At 44.4% G+C, this 17,048-nt stretch overlaps 2 protein-coding genes across 2 annotated transcripts in view; one reads left to right on the forward strand and one right to left on the reverse strand.

The window, feature by feature from the left end:
- On the forward strand, positions 1-14,913 carry REC114 (REC114 meiotic recombination protein). The gene is made up of 6 exons (XM_015639268.2): positions 1-208; positions 685-774; positions 9,514-9,597; positions 12,482-12,661; positions 13,220-13,288; positions 14,451-14,913. Exons 1-6 carry the CDS (start codon positions 35-37, stop codon positions 14,610-14,612), a joined length of 759 nt encoding a protein of 252 aa, XP_015494754.1. The 5' UTR covers positions 1-34; the 3' UTR covers positions 14,613-14,913.
- Positions 14,682-17,048, reverse strand: part of NPTN (neuroplastin) — a gene marked incomplete at its 5' end in the record, with an annotated part of 23,450 nt that continues 21,083 nt past the window's right edge. The window contains 3 exons of the mRNA XM_015639269.1: positions 14,682-15,791; positions 16,131-16,204; positions 16,526-16,547. Coding sequence (XP_015494755.1) covers positions 16,144-16,204; positions 16,526-16,547 — 83 coding nt within the window. The remainder of the gene's footprint in view (positions 15,792-16,130; positions 16,205-16,525; positions 16,548-17,048) is intronic.

Consider the following 17,048-nt stretch of genomic DNA (forward strand, 5'->3'; position numbering starts at 1 on the left):
CGCCCCTCAGAGCCCTCAGCGCCCTCAGCGCGGCATGGCTGAGGCGGCTGGCGGCGGCTGTGGCTCCGAGCCTGGCCTGGCTTCGGCGCCGGGCAGCGCCAGCGACACCTCCCTCCTGGGTGGCGCCACAGTGTGGCCCTTGAAGCGCTACGGTCGCTTCCTCCCCCCTAAGGACGGTGACGATGAGCGGCAAAACACCTCTTGGAAGGTGCCGGCGGCGCGGGGAGGATGGCGGGGTGGTGTGGGGTAACTGGCTCTCCTGTGAGGCAAACACGAATAAAATGAGGTCTTTCAGGTGCCTTTTTGCGAGTCCAGAGCTAAAGCAGGAATTGGGAGGGATTTTGCTTCGTGAATATTAATGACAACACATTAGAGTGTTAGTGGCCCACTTTGTTTTATTCCTATATCGAGCAGTAACCTGTGGCACTAAAATCTAGAGACCAAGGTGGAAGAATCCAGAGGGTTGTTCTAAGTAGTTAAACCTGTATATGCAGGCATAATAAGTGAAAATAATTTGATGTGCCTCTTGTCTGTGGGTGTGGAGGGCAAGTTGCATTAGTGAGATGTGAATTTCACACCTGGCTTCTAACAGAGACCTTTGAGACCTTTTATTTGGCACTAGAAATGGGACTCGTAGATTCTGTGCTTGCAGGGCCAGATTTTCCTTTGTCTGTCTTTTTAAAGGTGTTTGAATCAAATGAAGAATCAGGCCCTCTTGTCCTTACCATTGTGGAGTCTGGCCATTTCTTTATTTCCCAAGAGCGAACAGTGCTGGTAAGTTTGTCACGTATAAAGAACATTTCTCCTTCATCATTTACCATCAGTATTAACTTGGTTTCTTTTCTCAGCTTCATTTTCTTTCCCACTGAGTAGGAACTGTCAATCTTGTTTTGCTGATGGTAATTCTCATGTTCTCCTTTCCCTTCACATTTATCAGAACAGTACTAAATACATTATTTCCTGCTGAGGATCAACGTTTCTTCTGCGGTTCTAAAAATCTAGGTGAAGAGGTAATGCTAAGTGTTGCTGATGTTGAAAGATGTTTGGGTTTTTTTTTTCGTGATTCTTCTGACTAAGAAAACAGAAAAATGCTCTGTTTAGAAATAGGTAAAACTATAATTTGTTACGTCATTTGCCAACGACCTGCTAGTATTTTGGTTTGACAATATGGTTTATCAAAGGGTTTGTGTTTTCTGTGTTGGATGATGAGATGTAACAAACAGCATAAGATCATTGGAGACAAAATTCAAACTTGTGTCAGCTGGTTTTCCTGTAGCCTGCACTTGCTTAAGCATAACCAGTTACTAAGCTAAATGTCATAATGACAGCAAAAGGAAAATTGTGTGTAGGAGGAGTGGGTTTGATGCTCTTGACATAGAAGACCTTGCTGGGTGATGGAATTAAGTGTGTTCAGTGCACATCACCAGTACTCAGTGGTGATAACGAGTAGGAACTGGCTGATAAATATGTTAGAAAGGTATTACAAACCAGTGGAAGATGCTGCAGCATAAAGATAACAAAGCTTTTTTAATAGAATGTATAAGAGACTGTGTTGCACCTTGGAATATATGTAAGCTTATAAATTAGTTTTTACTGTGCCTCTTAAAGGGTCTTAAACTTGTAGAAATTAAAGTTTAGGGGAGAACCATGGGTACCATTGAAGTTTTTGGCCTGTGTGTTAGGAACATTGAATAGTTAATGCATGAGCTAACAGGGAGCTGTTACTGTGGATGGCCCTCAGGTCATTCAGTGAGGACAAGGTAAAAAGGGACCCTGGAAAGGTTTTGGTAGTTGTGTTGAGTAAGAGAAAGGAAAGAAGTTTTGAAAATGGGGATGGAAATGAGACTTGCTGCCATCCCTTAGCACATTCTGCTTGGGATAACTCTGTGCAGGATGTTCCTATTCCCAGTGGCTGTCCCTGTTAGTGACCAGTAACTGACATCACTCTAAAAGTCCTTGAAATATATATATATATATATATATTTCATATATAAAACTAACAGCAACTTCTAATCACTAACCAAAGTGCAAAAAAGGCACAACCCAAAGCTGCAGCCCTTCAGAGACTTGTCTGGCAAAGGCTGAAGCTGGCAAGTAACAGGGCAGATAAAAGTGTGCTGTCAGAAAGGGTGAGGGATCAGAAAAGCTTCTAAAAACTTGGCTGGGAAAAGCACTTTCCTTGCAGCTCTTGTGTTTAGTGGCTAGTGAAGCTTTCAGGCAGCTGCTTTGCATGAAATGCCAGATGAGGAATTTCTGGGATCCATCAGGACTGTTCCAGCTTCTAAGAGACACTGAGATACTGCAGGAACTATCACATAGTGCAGGAGAGGTGGAACAGACATGCTCAGTAGATGTGACCAAAATACAGTACTGAGAGTTCAGAAGAAAAAGTTCTGGTTTTTTTCAAACATTTATTTTGGCAATACTTCTACGCCAACCTTAAAGTTGGAACTCTGACATTTAGAGAGTTGTTAAAGAAAGGTTCTATCGAGTTGGTTTTACAGGCTGTTGATTGGTGCAGCTCTTTGAGCAGGGGTGTTTGGGCTGGTGGCACAGGTGTGTTCTGTGCATGCAGGACTGAACCGGTGGGAGAGGCACTGGTTCATACTGGGGTTGTGTGTTTGTGAGATTGGACCAGCTGCAGCCCTCCCACTTGTCCTCTTAAACGTACCTGAGTGGCTGAAAACCCCACCAAATACCCAGGGTGCTTGTTTTCATAGAATCCCAGGGTGGTTTGGGCTGGGAGGGACCTCCCATCCCATCCAGTGCCAGCCCCTGCCAAGGGCAGGGACACTTCCACTGTCCCAGGCTGCTCAGAGCTCCATCCAACCTGTTGTTGAGCACTTCCAGGGATGGGACACTTTGCAAACTCCTTCCTGAGATGCCACACGACAACAAACCAACTTGCAGTGCTGCTCAGGCTGCAGAAATCATTAGAAATGGTTAATCTCAGTGGTTCTGTCTCCCTCCAGTTGCAGCTGTCAGTGCTGTCACAAACCTGTCACAATATTTAACCAGGCTTTGCACGACTAAGTACAGACCGTGCTTGGAGGCTGTCACACACCAAATCCACTCACTGGGGGTCCATTATCCTGGACATTCTGTCAGAGGGGATAACGCACAGCTTCTGCTCCAGAGGGAACAGATCAGCTTTGATGGAATGCTGCAGCTGCTGCCATGCTTTTACTTGTGCTCTCATTTCCTCTTGCTGGCCTGGGCTGGGCTGTGTCACACCTGTGTGCTGCCTTACTAGCATTGAAATCCCCTCTGATGTACTCACACGGCTGTTTTGTGCTGTCTTGGAACTGCATCCTTGAAATTGTTGATGTCTTGTCTTTTGATCTATCTCTTAATCCCTACTTGTCAGCCCTTTTGATGTGCTCCGTGCTCCCGGGTTTGAGGGAACTGGATAACAATTATTGTAGCTTGTAGCTCTGCACAGGAACAGGGTGAGGCACAAGATCTGTGTCACAGGGCCACATTGCCTTCTCAACGTGCAGAATTTGTATTTTTGTAAAATTGTCACTGATGAATAATAAAAGGAATTGTTTCTGATTCTCACCTATGAACATTTCCACAAAACTGAAAGAGCTGGGAAAAAAATAAGAAATTTCTGTTTTCCTGATGGCTGGATTAATATCCATAGTAGGAACAATATTCAAGTGTTTCTGATTGCTATCAAAATATTTTCTCTATGATGGGTGTACTTACGTATTCTCTTAGTCCTTTTAATTTTGTTTAAGTAGGAAAGTTAAGAAACCTTTTCCTTAGAGCCCACTGGCTCTTTTATGATCTGTTTCTAAGAACAATATTTATAAAATAGCAATAAAATACTCACATATCCTGACAACTGATTTTTTAATAAATACAGAAACAACTGTTTTCCATTCAAAATACCATCTATTCCTTGTGTAATGGAATGAAGAGGAGGGTAAATGGAACTTCAGAGCATGGAACATAAAATTCCCTGATGCGTAATGCAAACTAAAGGGTGCTTTGATTTGTTTTGTTTTGTTTTATTCTTTTTTAAACCAAATTCTTCATTTGGAATTAAATTACATAATGCATTTTTAGGACCTGTTTTTGCTGCAGTGTTGCCTAACAGACTGGATATTTGATGGTAGGAAAACCTCATTCTTATATACTGTAGTCAGTGGAATTTTACAGGAATATCTCAACGGCTTCTCTGGTAATTTCTGGCCATGCTCAAGATACATTATGTTCTATTTACCACAACTCTTATTTCCTTTCCCTTCTGTATCAGCACATCTTGGAAATTATATTTTGGCGTTTTATTCAGTGCAATTGTTTCTGGTGCTAGAATTCATAATATCCTACAAGTTAAACAAATTGAAATTGTGAAGAGGACTTAGTTAATAGGATAAAATTAATCCGGAGTAATTGATTTGTGACCCGATCTTTTGAAGAGTAGGCTAAATGTCCTTAGTGCCCTCCTGGTCCCCTCATGACTTGTGATAAGCTACCAGTGCTTAGGGTACAGTGGATTCTAACTCATTAATTAGGCAAGCATTCAGCAGGCATCCTCATGTTCCTGATGCTCTCTTTGCAGTGCCTGAAACTCAGGCACCAGATTTTGCAGATGAGATTCACCACAGTGCCCTGGGCAGAGATGGTCCCTGTGCAATAAATGAGGGCTCCTGAGAGAAACCTGGGCAGCGAGAGGCAGAGCACTGCAAAGCCACAGAAGGTTCTTCTTTGATTTAAGTTTTGTTGGCTTATTTAGAACCACAACCGTAGTTCAAAAATCTCAGTTTCAGTTTGTTTATTTCAACATGTTGATGTGATTGGTTTGGATGAGCTGAGAGTATCCTGCATCAGCTTTCCCATTTCGGTTTCATGTCAAGGGCTTCTGCTCTTTCCTTTTCTCCTGCCCCAGTTCTCCTAAACCCAGCTCTCTGAATTTTTTTATTTTTTTTTGGAGATTATGATCAGTCCGGGGAAGTACATATTTTATATTGGGAATGAAAGAATACATTATTGGGACACCCTGGAAAGCTTTAGCATCCAGATCCCCTCTCTGTGTCCCTAGACAGATGTCACTGGGAAAAAAAACCCAAAACAATTCAGGTTGTCGCTGTGAAGCGTCAAGGTTTGTGCTGGGGTAAGGGCTCATCTCTGCTGTCAGTGGCTGTGGTGTGAACCCTGCTCCTGCAGGCAGCGTTTGAACTTTGGCCAAAGCCATTCTCTGCCTGCGAGTGCCCTCAGGGGTGGCTCTGTGTCCTGGGTTTCCTCCCTCCTTCAGCTTCTGTGCACACACAGAGCACTCTGCCTAACGAGTTCTCTGCCTCTGCGTTCTCTGCCACAATCAAACAGCTTAAGAGAAACATTTGAGGGGGGGAAAAAGGATCCTGCAAACCTTAACATCATTTTATTCCTTACTCCTGTTTGTCTGCCTCGATTGGCAGGGTTGGAAATGCGTGCAGAGACAGCTTTGTGCTTCCCTCACTCTACAGGTTGTCTTTTTTGAGGGGATTTTTTTGGCTTTTCTAATCTTGACTCAATTTTCAAGACAGCTCGTACTGCAGAAATCAAACCTGATGTATTTGGCCTTACTTAGATGCTGGAAATAGATACAAAAATGTCTACTTCCAGGTGTGTTATAAGGTAGTAATGAAGACTGGAGTGAAATTATGTTAGAAATCTAATTTTCACAACTTTATTCTACAGTCATCAATTAAGAATTTTTCCTTTTTACATAGAAAATGGTTTATTCTAGGAAAAAACTGTAAAATGGTAACTCACATTCTCTTCTGGGAAGGCAAGGAGTTAAAAATTGCTATTTTTCAGATTTGTGCAAGCATTTGATTTAGAATCTATGTCATGTTTCAAGCTTGTCCAGCTTTTTAATTATAAAATATATATTTATTATAATTGTTATTATAATTGTTATTATAACAAACTATTAATAACAAAATCCTTATTAAAGTGTCTCCATTTACCTGTAAACACCTTCTCCAGTTTTCTGAAAGCATCCCAGTTTTGCCTGTTCTTTAACATTCTATCTAATTGTTGAACGTCATTCACAAGCTTTTTCTGCCTGCTTGCTCACACATCTTTATTTTTCCTGTCTTGTGAGGGAATGGTTCATAGCAGTCCTTACAACTCCACCACCTCGGTTCTCTTTTGATCAGAACCAAGCTGTGGGTTCACCTGGAAATAACATTTCCATTCCTCTGGTGCTCCCCCCTCATGTCGTGGTACCTGACCTTGGGAAAGGCAAGGGTTAAGGAGCTGTCTCAGGTGCCTGCCTGGAAACTTTGGAAGCAGACTGCTGTTTTCCAGGGAATTGTGTCCCATGGTGCTGTCACAATGGTGTGAGCAGGATGTTGTCTGAGGCCTGTAGCAGCAGCACCACCCTGGCAGCTGTGCACTGTTAATTCACACAATGAAACTCCCTTCATCTCAAACTGACCTCATTCTTTCCTGCACCTTCCCAGAGTCCTTAATCCATGACGTGATACAATGCATACATTCCTTGGAGCTGTGAACTTGGAGAACAAACTGGTGTATTTGCATTTCATGGGCCTGCTAGAAGAGGCAGCCCAGACTGGAGAATGTGTCTCTCTATGGCATTCTGGGGTTTCGTCTGTCTTTTTTAACACTGCTTGTGATTTAAGGGCACATTGGGTCGTGTTTGTGACCAAGCAAAAAAGCTTTTCTTCCTAAGCTATTGTTTACACATAGTTTTGTTTGAAAACATCTGGCTTGTGCATGAGTGCATCCAGACTAACTGATGCAAGCCAGCATAGCTGAAATGCTACATAAATAACATTTCTTAAATACAGAGTCATCTTCTGTTCAGCTAGGGTTGCAGTCTAACAAAACATAGATAATCTATTCCTGCGTTGTTTAGCACCATGGGGTTTCTAAATGCTGCAATAAAAAATATTCATAAATCACACACAATACCTTCCAGCACAGCTCACAGCCCTCATTACACAGCAGGTTTCTGAATGCTGAAATGTGAAGTCAGAACAAAAGTATTTCCTAGTCTGTGCTGGACTCGATGGCTCTGAGGCTGGATCAGCATTTCTGGCTCCTGCCTCATGGCAGCTGTGGTCACATCTTGCTTACTTCCAAAACATTTGGGAAACATCTTGCTTTGTTTTCTCCTTCAGCTTAATTCCACCCAGTCCCCCCTCTGAGAAACTTAGATTTTGATCACAGATGTAGGAAAGAGTTTTCCTTTACCCCACTTCTGTTACAAGTAGTCATGGACAACAACAGGGGTATGTGCCTGTTGGAACTCTGGTGACCCAACTTAATAAAGTGCTGCCATTTCTCTCTTCTCGTGGTGAACATTTGGGCTCCTGTGCCCCTGCCCTGTTCTAGGCTGCATTTTGGGGATATTCTGATTAATCTTACACTGCCATCTGGCTTTGCCCCCGCCTGGCTGACTGAAGGGAGCAGGGAGCAGCTGCTGTGTTCCCTCCTCTGGCAGCGTGGTGGCAGCACCAATCCAGAGGGAACGCTGCTTTTTCCGTGTCATCGCCCACGTCCAGAGCACGCGCGAGCCAATCCATCACCTGTGGAAAGGCACAATGGACTGTAATCCCAAAATACTGCCTTGCCCCGCTGCTGGCTGTTGGCAGAGACCCTCCTGGCTTCCAGCGTGGCTCAAGGGACACGTTTATTGTGCTCTTCCCTCCTCTTGCTCTGAATTCACTCACCTGGCTTCATATGCACTGCCCCATGCCAGGCTGGATGGGGCTTGGAGCACCCTGGGGCAGTGGGAGGTGTCTCTGCCCATGGCAGGGGTGCCACTGGATGAGCTTTAAGGCTCCTCCCAAACCAAGCCAGACTGTGAATACAGAGACAACAATTTTAAAAATAAAGTGGTTAAACTTAAATTTCAGTTAAATGGAATTTTGGGGTTGGAGTTGGGTAATCAAATAAAAATTCTGAATGCTGTTTTTTCCCCTCTTGTTTTACCTCAGAAACAGGACATATAAAAGAACCTGGGAAACATCAATAAAATAGTTGGTAGGAAAGTTAAACAGTGACTGCCTTTTATAATTTCTTTGAAAACAGTTACTATTTTAAGTAGACAACATTTGTTCAACCTTCATCTCCAGTGAAAGGAAAAACACCATAAAAGCAGACTGAATATGGGAATAGCTATATTTAAATAAACAGTTGGTGTGTCTCCAAAACATAAACTACTTGAAATGAACAGGACAAGCACAAGTGGCCACAAATTAAAGTGGCCTAGTGAAGGAATGAGTTAGAACTGCTTCACTGGCAGCATTTTGGGGCTTGGTTCAACCTTTCCCCATTGCTGACCAACTGATCTCTCCCTGTTGTTTTGACCTTTAGGCCTTTTCTGCTTATCACATCCTGCCTCAGGGCACTTTTGGTGTGTTCAGAGCAGAGACACTGCAAAGGACTGGCCCTCTTACCTGCTCTAACAGCACACAGGGAAATTCTTTTCTCCCTCTGACACCAGATCTTTTGGGAACGGTACTTCCCTGCTGGCTGACATTCTGGAGTCTGTCACAGCAGATGTCTGCCATCCAGTCTGCCTTTGGTTCAACTCTTCACAGCTTTTGAGAGATTCCTCTGTAAAGTTAAAAATGCAGCTCAAAATCTACATGCAGTTGCTGCATGAGACTGGCTGTAAAGCCAGTGCCAGCACAGTAAAGGAGCAGAGTCACTGAGGTGATTCCTGTTCCAAAATAGAATGGCAGATGGTTTTCCAGCCTGGACCCACCTGAGATGAATGGTGACTGTGGCAAACACCACTGGCCCTTCAGGATGGACATGACTTGTGAGGTTTGACCCTTAGGACCCCTTGAAAGCAGCCTGGGCTCAAGCCCTTGGTAATTGAAAGGACTGTGAGTTTGGCTAAAACAGGTGCCTGATTTCCTCCCTGCCCTAACATTGATTAATGGTTGGGGATTTTCCCCTGGACTTTGCTAAATAATGGCTCGGAGTGCCTTGGGAGATGCAGTCCGTTGCCTTGCAGTTGTTTTTCACCTTCCTGGGGTGTTTTTACATGAGGCTGAGCGGTCTGTCAAGTTTGAAGGGACTGACAGTGATGCAACTAGAGTATAAAAACATCTTTATCCAATTAACGAAGCTGCTGCTCGGTTCCCCGAGTGCCACCTGGAGCCAAGACCTCCCGGGCCTTGGATAAAACGGGGCCGTGCCATTCCCCGGATTCGCCTGCCCTCTGCTGCCCTCCTGGGCAACTTCAGCACTCAAAGCTCCAACTACAGCTGCTTTATTCTGGTTTTCAGGAGCTTTCAGAGCATGCACAAATATAAATGTAGAGGGGCATGGAAATGAGAACATACCTCGACACAGTGTTCCTTGATTTAATCCCTGGAGTGGTAAAAAACTTCCACAGTGGCAGCTGTTTGACAGCTCCAAAACCTGCACAACTGCAGTGACTGATCTTCATTAGGGCTTTAATTGCATGACAGAACTTAAATATGTGCTCCTGGGTGCTGCTGTTTGCTGTGCCACTGGTTTGTGCTTTATTTATTTCAGGAAGGCTTTTCCCTGATCGATTCCCACAAGTGGCTGAAGATAGTGAGGAGAGCAGAGTGCCTGCTGCTCCGGGCACAGGCCAAGGTGAGCTGAGCTGCTTGGAACATTCCTAATATGTAACACAGATATGGAGAAAATACCTCAATTTTGGCTAAATTAAACTAGAAGGTGTTAATTATCTATTAGATAATTAGAATTTTTTAGGTTTTTTTACTCTAAATACTAAACAAGTGTGGATTGAATAATCTCGGTATCTTTTTTAACTGCTAATATTCAGTTTTTAGACCACTGTCCAAGAGTGAGCTGCTTAAACAGCCAGTCTGGTTTTATTTCACAAGCTCTCTGCCATGGCTAACAAAAAGTTGAAGCAAATCTCTTCCAAGATACCTCTGAGTCAGACCACACTTCAGCAAACAAATTCTCTAACCAAGCAATTAGTGAGCCATTTTGTGGCTCCTGGCACAGTGGCAGCAGGCCGGTGGTTAAGGTATTTGGTACTCAAGGAAACAAAATGGACATGGGTTTCTGGTCTCCCACTCAGCTTTCCCAATGAAAAGTGGCTGGTTTGCCTTTAAATAACCAAACTGCACTTTCTTCTTACCAATTTGTGTAAAAATCTTAGGGTTTTTTTGTTCTTAGATGAACTCTAATACTCTTACGTATCTTAGTGTTTTAAATTCATGGGTTATGCCTGAAACCACAACACCTCTGCACTCTGCTTTCTCTCAGCTTGTTAGAAAGCCTGAAGACAGCTGGGGCAGGAATTAGTTCTGATGAACCAGCAGGTTGTTCCTTCCCAGCAACCACAGCCAGTCCCCCAGTGCAGCATTAAGGGATTCTGCTGCTCCTCAGCAGCCAGACAAAACCAACATCACCCTCACTGCGAGGCTGCAGCAAAGCTCTGAGGGGCAGTTTGGGAAAGGAGGAATATTAACAGCCTGAAATTAATTCTGTGCATCTCAGTGTTTACTTACCATAAATCCACACAACTTCAGCTGGATTTAGTGGCACTGCAGTGGTTCTACCACACAGCTTCTCTGCTTTATATCCTACCAGGCTGCAGCTTCTGTGCTGATCTTTATGATAAATTTCTGGTTTCTCTTGTACTCCTGGTTTTTTGTAAGTCACTACTGCATTTACAGTGGAACTTACTCATCACTCCAAATACGGCTTCAAAAGGGCACTGTGTGCTCTTAGCCAGCAGAATGAGTTCCAAAACTATGAACGGGAGCAAGGTGAACATTCTTCATAAATTTACAATAAATTATTTCCCTTCATACTGTCTTCCTTGAGCTCAGCCCCCCACCCCAGCATGGAAGAGGTGCAAATTTAATGACTTCATGACCTCAGGGTTCTTTAATACTTGACCTCTTGTGTGGTTCAGGTGTGACTGCCCAGTCCTGTTTATGCCATAAACCTTGACATATCACAGCTCTCTTTCCACAGAGGAACAATGTTTAATTTTCAAAGTCTGCTGTTGTTTATGAACTGCAAACTCAAGTCTTTAACAGTCCTTGTGAGAAACCCACAGGAGTTCAAATAGCTCAGCCTCAAAATTGATTTGGGGATCTAAACAAGCAAGCGCTCTTTGAAAGTGTCCTAGAGAAACTCCACTAAGTTCCTTTTCTGTCTCTGAAATCAGAACTCACCTACCTGTGTGGCACCCCACAGCTCAGTGCCTGGGTCTGTGAGGCTGCCCCAGTTCCTTAATTAATAGTAATGAGGGCAAATCCAACGGGCACTGGCAAATGAGTGCTACACTTCACATTAGTTTGACATTTTCCCCTTTAAAAAGCACGGAGGCAGGCTTTTGTGCTTGCCCTGCCCTAAAAATCTCTTTATGTGAGTCAGACTTCTTCAAGCAGCAGGCATGTAAACACAGGGGCTGTCAGGAAGAGCTGCCTCGTCTCTGAGACAGGAACTTTAAAGTGAGAGGTGTCCTTGCACTCGTGCTCCAGCAGCCCAGCAGTGTGGAATTAAAATGGGCATTGAAAATGGGTTTTGACATTGGAACCTCACGAAGATGAAGACCTAAATAAGCCAGGCTGGGCCAAGGAGAATTTGCTGCTTTTCTAGTACTTAAGAGTTCTTTAAATTTGAAATTTCAAGATCAAACAGAAAGTTCCATTAATTAGCTCTCTAAACACTGAATATGCACCCACCTTACATCAGCTCAAGGTGCTTAGGCCAAGCTTATCACCCACCATAGATTGCCATCCCCATTTCAGGGCAGTTTGCTGAACCTGGGACACCTACTAAAACTACCTATTATGGCACAGCCTGACAACCTACTCAGGAGGGTCAGAGCTATCTGTGAGTTTTCAATAATTTTTAGTATCATTTCACTCTTTGAAGTAAGGCATTTGAATTTCCTGCACTCTCATTCAACGTGTCGGTTTCTGTTTCAAGGAACATTTAGGTGAGAGCCAAACTGAACGTGTTGGTTTAGCTACACACAGGTAGGATTGACTTGGATGCATCAAGGAACATGAATCCTACCTAATTGGAACATGCCATTCCCTGAATTTATAGTTCAGATCCAGAGTTAACTTCTGCTTAATGTTGTGTCATTTTTTGTCACAACTAACTGTGCAGAGCTGGCACACCCTTACAGGATACTGTAAGGACACCTGCAGCAACAATAAAACTTAATTTTCCTGCTGTGTGTAAAAGCTGAGTCCTGGCAAGGCTTGTCCACTTGGCTAAACATCGAATTACTGACAGGTGGCCCTGCATCACTTACCCTTTTCTTGCATATTTTTATCTGATTTTCAAGTCTGCAATCACAGCCTTCTGGTTAAGCTGCTGGGAATAAAGAAGATACAGCAAGGAAAACCTGTTTATTTGTTTTTAAATCGGTGCAGAGACCCACAAATCTATTGCCTTCCCAACTCCAACAAATCAGGATTTAGTCCAAGTAGTCTGAGGGGATTCCAGGTTAATTTGATTTCCCTGTGGTTGTGAGCAGAACGAGTGCCGCATGTTCCGTGTGCAGTTCGGAGGGAGCTCCAAGGAGGAGGTGCAGGAGCACTGCTGCAGCTGTGTCCAGAAACTCAGCGAGTACATCCCGGTGCAGGGGGCTGAGGAACAGAGCCAGCAGCTCTGCCACACCAGCCAGGACACCCAGGGCATGGACATTGAGCACGCAGTAAGTGACCACACACCCCCAAAACCCATCACCTCTGGCTGGCAGAGCTGGGCATGGCGAGTTTCTCACAGCTCTGGGACTGCCTGCTTACAATTTGAGCCCAACCTGGCACATCAAAAAAGCAATCTTAGGAGGAACAGAATATTTCCCCTCTCCAAGATAAAGTCCTGAGGTAACTGGAAAAGGCAGAGACAGTGTTTTCCAGGGTGACTATTCTGAAATCTCTTGCTCTCTTGGGTGTTTAGATGCATGGAACAGCAGCACTGTGCTCTTGAGAGCATCCATACACAGCATTCTTTGAAGTCACTCCTAGGAAGTCATTTGCAACTTCAGTTTAGCCATGAACTAACAGGCCTGTAGTTAAAACTGTCATGTCTTTCATTTTTAAAGACTGGAGCAGATGTGCATGCAGGTTCCATAAAAAGATGCCTTTTTACTGCAGAAGGTAGCTGAGCACATTCCCTTCCCGTCAGCGCTAAAAATGGAACTGCTTCCCCCCCTGCACATACCCACACTCTGCTTGGTAACAAGCCCTTATTTGCATTTGGTATTTTCTAGCCAGATGAGCCTCTCCCAGACTCCTGCACAAGCCTTGGAGAAAGAAGATCTGTAGCACAGCTCGCACAGGTAAAAAACAAACATCTCCAGTCTGAGAATGAGCTGTCTCAGATTCCATTTTCCATCTGGGAAATGCCTTCCCTGAACATTGGGATGCCATAATCTATACTAGCAAAACACTGGATCTGTGTAATGATCCAGGGCCAGGGAATCTGCAGCAAAACAAGGTGTTTGGTGGTGTAATCACCCCCTTTGAATAGGAACAAATGACAGGCTGAGAGCAGAGAAATACCCAGAGGCAACATCCAAATGAATGGCTCTGGCACTTGTTTGCCTCTGCAGAAATTACTTGTGCAGATCAGCGCTGAAGCCTGAAAGTATCAATCCTGGAAAGACAGAATATCCCATCTAACCCTGCTCTCTGGCAGTGGGAACCCATTCCCCCTTCTCCTGGCACTCCAGGCCCTTGTCCCAAGTCCCTCTCCAGCTCTCTGGGAGCCCCTTTAGGCACTGGCAGGGGCTCTGAGGTTTCTCTGGAGCCTTCTCAACCCTGACCCACAGCAAAGGATCCCCGTATTCCATGGACAGCTTCATTGAGCAATTCTGGGTAAATAGCTGGAAGTCCACTGTTGCTCATTTACTGGGAATTCAGGCCAGTGCAGAAGCAGATGAGCAGGAAACTCTCTGTTGTTTCCTTACCCTTCTTTTGCAGCTACTGGGTGAGCCCAGAATCCCAGACTTGTTCGGACTGGAACCTCAAAGGTTACCTCATTCCAAGCCCAGTGCCACTATGCCCAGAGTTCTCCCACCACCATGGGAAAAAACTGCGAGAGGGGATTAAACAGGGATCAAAAGAATATTTTAACATAAAAGCCCCATACTTTGTTTCTAAATGACATTTGGCTAAATGAAAAGCTTGGAAAAGTGCACACTTGGTTACCCCTACACAATCCATGTGGCAGCATGTACAGCTCATAAAGAGCATACACTGATTACAGAACAGATCCAAGCAGGAAATCAGCATTTCCAGGGTAAATTTCCAACTGGAATAACTGCAGGAGCAGTTCACATTGTGTAAAAGCTACTCTGGGATCACACCTGGCCATGAGAGAAAAGCTCCCATACACAACCACAGCTGGCTGACAGCATTCCAAGAGCACCAAACGCAGGGCTGGGGGATGCCTGTGTCGCAGACGAGCTCACGGCCACCTTTCCAACCTTCCCTTGGCAGTCGGTGCTGCGGCAGCGGCCGGAGCTGCCCCCGGCATTGCCGCACCCAGCCTGGAGCGCCCGGGAGCTGGGGCCCTTCATCCGCCTCTGCCTCATGGACCAGCACTTCCCAGCCTTCGTGGAGGACGTGGAGAGGGAACTGCACAGGCTCGCCGAGGAGTGAGGCACGCCCGGCACTCCGTGGGGAGCGCACGGCTCCGGCCATTAAAGGTTGAAAAACAAGGCCTACAGCGGTTTTTGTCGGTGTTTTATTTTTAAAAACAGGTGAATCCACTTTTTATACATCATTGCACTTCAACAAATACACAGAACACGAGTTCATGCAGCTACAGTTACGCACATCATGAGAACCCTGGTAGGTCTATTTCTACAATCTTTAAATCAAGAGAAATTACAGTGTCAAACTAAAGAGGAATAACTAGTTGCATAGAATATCACCATGCTGTAACATTTCATCATTAAAAAAAAAAAAAAAAAAAAAAAGAAAAAAAAAGAAAAACCAAAATAAAATTATAAAAGTTTGCCTGAATTGAATGTACAAGAATATGTCGAACACATCAGTGCAAAAGGATTTGAGAATTTACATGAGTTAACAAAAAAAAAAAACAACCAACAAAAAAAAAAACCCAAACCAAAAATCACTGAAAAAGCAATCATATATATATATTTATAAACTGAAAGTTTGTTTTTGTTTCCAACTGCATCCCACCACCACCAGCAGCCCCTGGCACCACCCAGCCCTGACACCCAACAGGACACCCCGCGCTCCACGGTTAAAGCCCTTAAGGAAATTCCAATGTGCCGGCCCGGCATCACTCCCCTCCTTCCAGCCATACAGTAAGGAATGAATATCAGCAGCTTCAAAATGAACCACAATGACTTCTGGTTTCCCCTCCCCCAAATATAAATATATACTGTATATATCTTTAAGTTTTGCTGTACTTTACAAAAGAAGTCTCACTAGATGGCAGCGGTGCGGTTTGAGCGGTGCCGAATTTAACAGCTACAGGAAGTAAAAAACAGCGCATGCGTGAACCCGCCTGGCTACTGCTCGTGTAAAGAGAGGAAAGGAGGAAAAAAAAAAAAAGCAACATTCACAGCACATCAAGCCCAAAAGAGTTTACACCTTCTACACGGAAGCATTATTAAAATTCATCTGGCTAGGTCATCCTTGCAGGAGAGGCTAAATAAGGCATGCGTTAGACAGTCATATTGTTGCTCACTTGGAAAGGAAAGAAAAAAAAAAAAAGAAATCAGACAGAACTGGAGTTCTAGAACCAAGAGTTCCAACCCTTAAATTTAGCAGGTCATATTGCCATCAGTCTCTCAGAAACTTAAAGCTCTAAAAAAGAAACGAGAAAGAGGTGCTAGTCAATGGTGAACAGTGTGAGCCGCCGCAGCCTCCAATCCCCGCGCTCCCACTGGGGCACGGCTCCCGACAGCCCCAGCTCCACCTTTCAGTGGGGAAATCGGGAGGGCTCGGCAGCTTTGTCTACATTTTAGTAAGCAGGTCCTTAAACCACCCGCCTGTTTGTGGAAATCAATGTTTGGTCCCCCCCGCGCTCCCCGAGGCGCAGCGGGAATGTTTTAATCCGGGGAAGGAGTTTGCTGCCGTGCCCCCAGCGCTCTGGGCAGGAGGGCTGGGCCTGCCCGCTCCCGGCCGGGCGCAGGCAATACTTACATGATGAGCATTTTTAATTTGTGTTTCTCTGACGTAAGTTTTTGTCTTTGTGATTGTTTGTAGAATTGGTTTTCCTGCAGAAAGGGATGAGAGAGAAATGCACCAGGAATCAGTCACGGGTACAAGGGAAAATGGACATTATTTGTACTTCATTAAACAGCGTTTCTGTCTTCTTCCCTTTAACTGGCTGAAGACAACGCTGCTTTAAACTTTATATTTTAGCACATTTGTTTTCTAGCAAGATGTTGCTTTTCTTTCCTCCAGTGCTAAGAAACGCACCAGACGGTCCAACACCATCTGTAATGTCACATGCAATATCAATCCTATGATTTATCACCTCCCACAACCCCCCCAGATTAACCCAAAGAGGGTTTTTTTCCTGAAAACACACTTACATTGGCCCAGCTGGTTCATCATCTGCAGCAAGCATCCCGATGCACGCAGGGAGAGACAAGGGAAGGAAAGAGAGAGACAGTCAGTGTTTGCAGGGGGCTGCAGTGCGAGCAGCAAACTGATCTATCTACAGCATCAAAGGCCATTCAAGTTGGGAGTGCAAGGATCATGGAATTACTGCTCTGGATTCGGGTTTAATGGCAGGTATGTTGCTTCAATGGGTTTAGTTAACACTTGGAATGCTGGTCATGAAGGACTGCAACTGTAGCGGACAGATTGGTGCAACACGGTCAAGACTCATCTTGTCCCCAAGTTCCAGTGGTTCAATCTCATTAAAAATAAGATGAGGAGACAAACCAACGGTTCAGTTGTAAAATCCTGCTGGATGTTTGCTTGCATTGACTTTTTTTTTTAATATGTATTTTAATTTTTAAGCCATTTTTCCACTGCATCGCTTACTGATGGGTAACTCCTGGTGTATATACCCCAGAGGGTACATACCCCACACTCATTTTCCCCCGTGGA

Source organism: Parus major, chromosome 10 (genome assembly GCF_001522545.3).
Source record: "Parus major isolate Abel chromosome 10, Parus_major1.1, whole genome shotgun sequence".
Taxonomy (NCBI): domain Eukaryota; kingdom Metazoa; phylum Chordata; class Aves; order Passeriformes; family Paridae; genus Parus; species Parus major.